At 47.6% G+C, this 10,164-nt stretch overlaps 1 protein-coding gene across 1 annotated transcript; it reads left to right on the top strand.

The window, feature by feature from the left end:
* On the top strand, window positions 1-10,164 carry KCNJ2 (potassium inwardly rectifying channel subfamily J member 2). The gene is made up of 2 exons (XM_035342446.1): window positions 1-162; window positions 5,212-10,164. The coding sequence occupies exon 2, from the start codon at window positions 5,428-5,430 to the stop codon at window positions 6,709-6,711; it is 1,284 nt and encodes a 427-aa protein (XP_035198337.1). The 5' UTR covers window positions 1-162; window positions 5,212-5,427; the 3' UTR covers window positions 6,712-10,164.

Below are 10,164 nucleotides of genomic sequence, written 5' to 3' on the forward strand. Positions count from 1 at the left end.
GGCAGCCCGCAAAAAGGGGCAGCGGCTCATTGAGTGGCTCAGTTGCAAAGCGGTGCGGCGGCGGCCGGCGGGCACCTTGGGATTGGCTTGCTGCTTCCCCCCCAGCTGCTGGATCTTACGCCCTTTTAACTCTCTAAGCACCTCTGTTAAGGCCACCGGCAGGTAAGGAGAGCCTTCTTATTGCATGTCATGCAAAAGGTCCCCCCCGAGGTGCCAGGCTGCTTTCCGGGGGCAGGGGCGAGGCGCAAGGAGCTGGCCCGGGGCATGCAGGGTGCCCCGAAATTCCCGAGCCGAAGCTTTCCTTGCTGGGGAGTTTGTTGCACGGTTCGGCATAACCACTCCGAGGGGGAACTCCTGCCTTTGTCATGTACCAGACCCGAGCTATTCTCAGTGCCTAAAATAATTAGATAGGTATGCTGGGAACACTCGAGCATCTGCTTGCAGCATCTGTTTATGTTCATAACTTTCCATGCACCAGCTGCTCCCCCCGAGATATTTTATTCGGGGGAAGGGCTGGAAGTTTGCATGACAACTCCGTCTTGCAGGAGCAGCACCGCTCCATCCCTTCCCATTCTTCTCGCCTGTTGTTTCCTGTATGAAAGAAAGGTCAAAAGTATCAAGCCTTAGCGATCAGATGCGTGGTTTTGAAAGGAGTGTCCAAAATGTTTGAGAGGGGTGTGAAACCGACCCGTAACTTCATTCATTGCCCTCATGGAAACGGGGGATTTTCTTTATTTTCAATCATCCTGCCAGAAATAGGAAGAAAGAAAAAAAAAAAAAAAAAAAAAAACACATTGCAGCTGGGGAGCCGGTGAAGAGGCTGCATTGTTTCGACATAGTTCATGACAGCTAGAGGAAAAAATACTGATAAGAAATGGCAGATTTATTTACGGGCTTGAGCGACTGCTTTGTCATCTTCCCTGGGCCGGGGCTGCCGCAGGTGCGCGCTGGCTCCGGTGTCCGGTGCTGGGGCCACGCAGCCCCGTCCGGCCCGCAGGCAGCGGCACTTGTTCGGTGCTTCAGCCTTACCTTTACACTTGTTTGCTTTTCCATCCTCACAGCCGGTGCATCAAGTACACCCCCTGGTGATGACTATTTCACTTGTAGCTATTTTGTCATCAGCTAGAAATATCCCGAACCCGGCTCCTTTGCGGGATAGCAGATGCAAATGCCACTTGTGCTTTCCTTTCTCCTGTTTCTTCATACCCATTTCCTTGCATCATCTGTTCGTTATATTTTATTTGATTTCATTTTTCCCCCCACTGCCTGATTGCTAAGGACAGATCTTCCTTCTGGAAGCACCTCACTGCTTTAAACCCCCTGAAATGTGAGCCCTGCCAAGTGGAGTGGTGCTGGGCAGCGACGTCCAAGTGCCGAAGGGCTCTGGGGGAAGGTGCTCAGGGGTGGCCGCGCACAGAAGCGAGCGAGCAGGGACTGTGGGAACGGGCTTCGCTCATGCGAGCAGCTCCTTTGTTCTGTTTACTGAGGACAGCAGGGGAAGGCGCTTCGCTAAGGTAGCGCCGGTGTTCTCTTAGCAACATGTGCCCGGCTCACGCTGCGGGGCTGCGTGGCGTCAGCCTGGGAATAACTGCTCTGAGCGCTCATTAGTGCTCCTCGCTCTCCCCCGCTCTTTTTGCACTTCACAGTTTCTGCTCGGTATTAAATTCTGCACAAATTCCCTTCGAGGTGTTGGTCGCGGTGCTTAGACATGTGATTTATATGTCTCCCCTCTGGGGAAATCTTAAGGGGGATGCTCGCTAAGGGGAAAGTGGGGGTTTGGGTTTCTGGTTGTGGGGTTCGCACCGATGTTGGCTCAGAAATGCTGCAGAAGCAGCACAGCCCTGCTTCCCTCTGCTCCTCCAAGCATCCCCTTGAAGCAGAGTAAGTCTGTGGCTCTCCCATCCCATCCCGGTAATGCTGCGTCGGTGCCAGTGCCGGTAATTACAAGCTGCGTCGCTCTGGTCTCCGATTCTCTTCCAGCAGGAGCCGTAGCGTCAATTAATAATAATAATAACACACCTAGCGATGATTGACTTTACAGCTCCGTGCGCGTGAGCCTGGTTGCAGTGTGTTGAGCCCAGTTACGCACGGGGTTCATTTGGTTTGCGGGTTCTGGGTTGGCTTCTTTTGTCTGGTGAGGTTTGTGGGGCTGGTCCCGCGCTAGCTGAGCACCTCCAGCCTCCAACGAGTTGCTGCCGGGGTGTGTGGGGAGAGCAGGCTCGTTTTGCCTTTCAGCAGCAGGTGGATTAGCAAAATAAGAAGTATCATGAAATTTTCATGCTCGCTTGATTGTTTGTGGGATTTATTTTGGGTGAACCTCTGCTGAAACTCGCTGTGCAGGTCAGGGTGAACACGGACCTGGTGGGGCCCGAGCACGGTGCTGGCCGTGTGCTCTTCCCTGTATCCTCCCCACGCCGAGCACTTGTGAGGAAGAGAGGCGATTTGTGTAGCAGAAAGAAGACAGCCACCCCGCCAGCAGCGGCGGAGCATGCCAGAGCTTTGTTGTATAAACTTCAAGGAGCAGGCTGTAAACTTAGCAAAGCATGCCCCCGGGCGCACCTCTGAGTTTTAGGATCCTCGGAGCCCAGGAGGTGCAGGTCTGCTCCCAGGGGCAGAGCGCCGTGCAGCTAGAAAGCTGCGGCTTTTCTGATGGACACAGAAATGCTGTGCAGATGTACAGGAGGTAGGACGTGCTCAGCTGGTCCAAGCAGGGATATGGCAGTGTGCGATACCTCATTCGGGTCCCAAACTTCTAAATTCAGCCAGCTCTCCGCAGGAAGTTGCCGTTAGGATTTCAGTGATTTGTGGAATTCAAACAAATGTCCCGGGGTCAAGCCTTTGGTGGGGGGAGCTGCATATTCTGACACTTGAGACTTTACAGCTTATCTTTCCCTCCACCGCAAGTTTTCCTCCAAAATCCAAGAGACGATGCAGAGGGGGGGAAAAAAAAGACTTCAAAATAATCTGTTCTCTAGGTTGTGCATTTCCATCAGCTTGGAACAAAGCAGACTCTGAATGTGGACGTTGAACACGACTATGATTATAGGATGTGGTTTAGAAAAGTGATCAATCTGTGAACCAGTGCAATGCTTTTTCAGGGAGCTTTGTGTATGGAATGCATAAGCAATCTCTCCTCAGGTTTCTAAAAGGATTTTTAAACTTTTTGTTTTTTTTTTGCATTTTTTTTTTAAGTGAACATTAAAAGAATTCCTTTGCGGTTTTTGAGAAACCCCATGATTTAAAAGGTGCAAGGGAAAAAGTGACTCCCAACATAGTGTAGGCCGGATTGTCAGATTAGTGTAAGGGCAGTTATACCATCCCGTAAATCTGTATTTCACTCAAATGGGACACTAATGAACCCATCAAAAGTTGCCAAAACGTCTTGTTTGCTGCTGAAGTCACAGATGACTAATGTCAGCAAGCTGGCGGTAGGACCCCTTCTTGCACAACAAACAGAAGTGAGAAAAAAAGAGAAGGTAAAAGAAAACCCTGAAGATGTCCTCCAGGGAAAAACATCCTGCACGCAACTGCAAGCGTGCTGTTGTTCTCTGTTTGTCACCTGCTCCTTTTCCCAACAAGTGTTTGCTGACCTAAAGCCCTCGTGATGTAGTGGAAGGATGTGGGAGGGCCCAGAAACCGTTTGAAATCCCTCAAGTTGTTGGAACACCTCGGCCGGGCTTTGGGCACTGCTGTTGGGAAAGGAGGTAAAGCCTTGTGGAGAGTATCGTGATTTAATCCCCCACTAACGTAAACAGTACTTAAGTCTTCTCTCCCATGACAATGGATAGCAGACGCTCCTCGTCGCTTGGTTTTGGTTTTATTTCCTCCGTGGGGTGCAGGTATGGATGGAGCAGTTGCAATAATGCATCTCTTCTCCTCTGCAGCATTTCAATTACATTTCCTGATGTACAGTACATGACTTAATGGATGACGCACTTGTTAAAAGCTAAGCCTGGGTCTAAGCCAGACCTCCCTGAAACAAGTCTGGTAGCTTCTACCCTCCGGAAGAAGGTTTTGTAGCCTCTCTGCTGAGTCTTAATTGCTGGCATCTAAGACCCAGAGGACACTCAGAACCGTTACCCTTGTGAGCTGGAAGTGGTTGCCTCCTGCTCCCGAGGGGAAGGTGCTGGTACTCGCCACCAGAGGTGCTACGAAGGGTATCAGAGAGCCCTACTCCACCGTAACCTTCTGCTGGTTGCATTCACGGGGGCAGATGTTGGCTGTTACCAGGTTTAGTTGGGCTTTGTATGGCTTACCCTTAATACAGGTGTAAAAACCATCCAGAACCCAGTGGGTTGATGGCGTTACAGGTACTAATGCAGCTGTTATCTGCAGAGAGCACACAACAGCTTTTTAACTCCCACTTAATAAAAAAGGAAAACCACATCAATTCTGGGCAATGTAACCTCAATACGTAAAGGGGGCTTGTAAGAAAGAGAGGGTCTGTAGTGGGAGGACAAGGGGCGATGGTTTTAAACTGCAGGAGTTTGGATTAGACTGGATATAAGGAAGTTGTTTTTCACACTGAGGTTGGTGAGGCCCTGGCCCAGCAGAAGCTGTGGGTGCCCCATCCCTGGAGTTGCCCAGGGCCAGGCTGGGGGGGGGCTTTGGGCAGCCTGGGCTGGTGGGGGGGTCCCTGCCCATGGCAGGGGGTGGCACTGGATGAGCTTTAATGATCCTTTCCACAAACCGTTCCATGCTAATTTAATGGAAATCACTGATACTTATGCTTGCGTTTTCCAACTCTATTTTTCTCAGTACATGTCCTCCCTTTTGCACACTCCCTTGTTTGCCATAGGTAAAGCAGTCCAGGAGACAGACCTTGTACATCGTTAAAAGCTGCTTCAGTATTTTTATTTGAACAGATGGAGGCTAAAGCTAATTCTTTGTTTCAAAATAAACAGAAAGGACAGTTGTAAGCAGCAGATAGATTCTTTGCATGCCCGACTTTAAAGTGAATATTGCTTAGAGACTTGTGTGACAAGATCACAGTGCTTTCATGGAGAAGAGCGGTGGCTTCTCTGTAGTAACGATGTCACCTCTGTCAATATATAACTGCACTTGGAGAACTGTGCATTCCAGAAAATGCTGTCGTTAAGAATAAGGAAACTTCCTGCAGATCCAGAGGAGTCATTTTACTTGATTCTTGCAGGCTTGATTCGTTGTCCTTTTCCTCCAAGATCTAATACGACATTTCTCTTTCTCTTGCAGACCATGCCCTCTCTATGACGGTTACTTGTTAAGCTAACTCTGCATGCCAGAAGACTGTCCTTGGTTGATCCAAGGGCTTTTGGGGACTCCGGCCTCTCCCCAGTTTTTCTGTGTGTGTGTGTTCCTCTAGAACTTTCAAAACTGTTTCTCCAAAGGGTTTTGCAGAAACTTAGACTGTTTTCTAAAGCAGAAGCACCTCAGTCCACAGCAGTAGTGATGGGCAGCGTGCGAACCAACCGCTACAGCATCGTGTCTTCGGAGGAGGACGGCATGAAGCTGGCAACCATGGCCGTTGCCAACGGCTTTGGGAATGGAAAAAGTAAGGTACACACCAGACAGCAATGCAGGAGCCGCTTTGTCAAAAAAGACGGCCACTGCAACGTCCAGTTTATTAACGTGGGCGAGAAGGGACAGCGATACCTGGCAGACATCTTCACCACCTGCGTGGACATCCGCTGGAGGTGGATGCTAGTTATCTTCTGCCTGACTTTCATCCTCTCCTGGCTTTTTTTTGGCTGTGTGTTTTGGTTGATCGCGCTGTTGCATGGGGATCTGGAGAATCAAGAAAATAACAAACCTTGTGTCTCTCAAGTGAGCAGCTTCACTGCAGCCTTTCTGTTCTCCATTGAGACCCAGACCACAATCGGCTATGGCTTCAGGTGCGTCACAGACGAGTGCCCCATTGCAGTTTTCATGGTGGTTTTCCAGTCTATAGTAGGCTGCATCATTGACGCCTTCATCATTGGTGCTGTCATGGCAAAGATGGCTAAGCCAAAAAAGAGAAACGAAACTCTAGTCTTCAGCCACAATGCCGTGGTGGCCATGAGAGATGGGAAACTGTGCCTGATGTGGCGCGTCGGGAACCTGAGGAAAAGCCACTTGGTGGAGGCACATGTGCGAGCACAGCTCCTCAAATCCAGGATCACGTCGGAAGGGGAGTACATCCCTTTGGATCAAATAGACATCAACGTAGGGTTTGACAGTGGGATAGACCGCATATTCCTGGTCTCCCCGATTACAATAGTACATGAAATAGATGAAGACAGTCCTTTGTATGACTTGAGCAAACAAGACATGGACAATGCTGACTTTGAAATTGTAGTAATTTTAGAGGGCATGGTGGAAGCTACTGCCATGACGACCCAGTGCCGTAGCTCATATCTGGCAAACGAAATCCTCTGGGGCCACCGCTATGAGCCCGTACTCTTTGAAGAGAAAAACTACTACAAAGTGGATTACTCGAGGTTCCACAAAACATACGAAGTGCCCAACACACCCATCTGCAGTGCCAGAGACTTAGCAGAAAAGAAATACATTCTCTCGAACGCAAACTCCTTTTGCTACGAGAACGAAGTAGCCCTCACCAGCAAAGAGGAGGAGGAGATTGACACTGGGGTGCCTGAGAGCATGAGCACAGACACCCACCCTGACATGGACCACCACAACCAAGCAGGGGTGCCTCTAGAGCCACGGCCGCTACGGCGGGAGTCGGAAATATGACTGACAAACTCTTCCTCTCTCTTTCGGTTGAAAGGAAAAATAAAAAATCTATTGGTCAAAGGCACGTTGACCTGAGAAGTTGGCCCAGAACAGTCTTCAGACAACGGTACTGTTGAAGAGTGGTGTGAAGGCAAGCAGACCTGAGAAACCCCGGCTGGTTTTAGGGCTGTCCTCGTGGGAGGGACAACAGAAAATGAACTCTAAACACAAAGCACTAAACATGTCTAAGTATGAACAGAAGGCACATATGTTGTAGAATAAATTATGTATATATTTTTTTACAAAACTTGAACTTGCAGGCAAGCTTTGGTTGGGTTATTATTATTTTTTTTCAACTTTTTCCAGAATGCTTCTCTCTAGGGAACAAGAATGTTTTTAATGGCATAACAAAGGCAAGAATCTGCCTTATTATTATTATTATAATTATTTTTTAAAAAAGCTGCTGCTAACTACATGAACACAAATGGTTATTTTTGTTGCAGTGTAGTTTTTATTTTCTCTTGTGTAATTTAAAAAGAAAAAAGTCAGTGTTGAACTTTCGGGGTTGAAAAGCTCGTGATCACTACAGAGAGGCCAACGTTGCCAGAAAGTCTAAACTCCTGTTGAGGCCAGTAGTTTGATAGCTAGAATCAATTTCTCTCTTTCCAATTACATAAGGGGCATTATGTAATATCAGGCCAATCAGTAGCCTCCAGCAAAATTAAGGTTTTTGGGGGGAGAATTTAATTCTCTGTCCAAAAGAAAAATGAAATATATATATACATAGAAAAAGTACTAAGTTAAAACTACCTAAGTGGATACCAAAGAAAATGCACAGTTTTGCACAGTGGAGTTTATTTAAGAAAAAAAAAAAAAAAAAAAGGAAAAAAAAAAGAAACAGGCTGCTTTAAACAAACAAAAAATTCAAACCTCAGACACTTTTTTCCTTTTGATTTTTGTTTTTATTTTTAAGACCTTTATTTTGCACCTTATTCTAAAAGCTTAAGACTCGGATCTAAAGTGAGGTAGGGATCTCCCCCGCCCACCTTCCCTTCTATGGGGAAATAGATTCCCTTCCTTGCTGGTAAGGAGAAGCACAGCTGGGGGAAGGCAAACGAGCAAACATCTGTCCTCCCCGGTCACTCGCCGAGCCGGGCTGCAGCAGAAGGTCGAGTGTTAGTGCACACATTCCCAAACCGGCGCTAGACCTCAGCGCCCTGAAAACTGAGCCACCGCCGTGCTGCAGGCGTGGGACCCCCACGTTACCAGGCAGACTCTGCCAGGGACAGGGAAGCTGCTGAGCTGTGCCAGGGCAAAGCACTGCTGGTGCAGGCGTTTGGGCGCAGATGAGCTGAGCCATGTATAAATCCCCAGGAAGAGGTTTGGGAGAGGGTAATGGAGAGGAAGAAAGGCTTTTGTAACACAGCTCTTGGGGACGGCACAGGGATGGTAGCGTTTTGTGAAAATGCTTCTCTTCAGCAGGGCAAGGGTGTCAGGAAAAAGTGTGTTTTCCAGCTCATTTGGAGAGGGTTTATTCGGGAGGATGAGGCTGTAAGGCAAGCTCCTTCTTCTGCCTCCTTGTCCCCACAAACATCAACATCAGCGATCAGTGGACGAGAGACGTGGCCGAGCTCTGAGCAGGTTTTGTGACCTCCTGCGATGCTCTGGCCCTGGCTCCTTCGTCCAGAAGGCTTTAAATTCTATGTGCCTCTAAGATCAAGGATGCAACCAAACTGCACGTCACGCCTGCTGGCTGGTAGCTCCTCCGAGGAGCAGGTGGAGAGGGGAGGCGGTGGGGACAGCAACCCTAGTCCACTTTTACAGTATTGGATCACTGTATGCCATTAAAAAACAGCTTGTTCTAGGTCTAATGTCTTCTGCAAACAGATATCTGTGAAGGCCGCTGGCCCCTTCCAGCCCTGCCTGAAAGAAATGCCTGCAATGAAATGGTGTCTGATAAGATGGTATCTGCAGTGGGTGGGTTCAAAACTGTGGAAATTTGACGTTGTAAATGTAGATTTGGCTACTAGAGAGGGCAGATGATTAAGTGCAAGTACAAGGCTATTACTGGGGTGGGGGGGAGGTAAAAAAGAGGAAAGCTGAACACGCAAGGCGACTCGATTGCAGTTTCTGGGTCAACAGTAGTGAAGACAACTGAGTGCTGCTAGTGCTGCTATTGTGATATACTTGTACAAGGAAAATACCTAAACCAAAGAGTATTCAGAGAAACGGAGAGCGCATGAAAATGCAAAGGGGAAGGGATGGAAATGGGACGCCGGCTGGGAGAAAGGGGACCTCATCTCCGGGTTGGTGTGCCCCAGGTGCACAGAGCTCCCACTAGGTGATGATACTTGAGATGTTTGAGGGAGGGATAAGAGAAGGGGGAAAGGGGAACGCAGGACTTCAGCTTGTTTCTTTAAAGTAAAAGGAATCAGAGAAAATTTAAAAAAAAAAAAAAAAAAAAGGAAAGATCCCCTCCCCTTAATATTTCTGGTGCAGAGGTTTGGGGTTTTGTTTTTTTTTTGTTTTGTTTTTGTTTTGTTTTGTTTTTCAAGTCAGTTTTTCAGAAATATTTTTAAAATGTACATTTTATAAAGTTTATCAAGTATTTTCATATTTAAAGCCAAATGTAAATAGAAGTCTGTAAAGGAGGACAAGGAGAAGAAGAAAAAGAAAAGGCCACAAAAAGTATAAATTCCGCTCGGCAGTCTCGGCTAGCTAGTACCTAGATGCTACCGGTTAGCATGATTTTTAGCAAATACTTGCAAGCCTTATAGGATTCCTAATGCTATGAACTTCTCTTTATTTATTTTTACGCATGGACTTTTAATTTGAAAACATGTTCTAGTTACTGGCATTTTTAAAACTTACCAGCTTTCCGAGTGCTAGTCTTGTCGAGGGTGCGCATCGAGGTAATCCATTACGCTCTCTGCCACATTCTTTTTTTTTATTATTTTTTTTTAATAACCCTTTGTCTTTGCCGATGGACTCCGACATTGCAGAATTGCACTCAGCCTCTGGCTCTGGGAAGCTGCTAGAAAGAGACCTGCAATGTGCACACCATGGTACCCTTCCCCTCGTCCATCATGTCTGTATTTCCGAACATGCCTTGGTAAGCCCAGTACAGGACAGGCAGTTGTAGCGCACTTGTCCAGCAGCAAATTGGGTTGGTCATTTTTTTCAAATGTTATTTTTAAGGAGTACAGAGTGACTGACAGCGTTTGGTCTGTTCGTGATGATCCTGGGCCACGCTGATGTTTAATTAGGAACCCTTTAAACTGACTGAGCTCTACCCACAGGCTGCTGCAGGCTTTGGCTTGGCCTCTTTATCAAGGATAAAGTCGGCTCACCTGGCTCGCACAGAAGGTTTATACTGTATTTTGCCTAGGGTCTGGGGGGAATATGTTATTTCTGCCCTTCCCTGAAAATACTTGAATGAGACACTTGTTGTCTGAAACATACTGCGTACAGTGA

Source organism: Oxyura jamaicensis, chromosome 18 (assembly GCF_011077185.1).
Source record: "Oxyura jamaicensis isolate SHBP4307 breed ruddy duck chromosome 18, BPBGC_Ojam_1.0, whole genome shotgun sequence".
Taxonomy (NCBI): Eukaryota; Metazoa; Chordata; class Aves; order Anseriformes; family Anatidae; genus Oxyura; species Oxyura jamaicensis.

Coding starts and splice junctions, on each gene's coding strand:
- KCNJ2 (XM_035342446.1), top strand. CDS start 5,428: ATGGGCAGCGTGCGAACCAACCGCTACAGCATCGTGTCTTCGGAGGAG.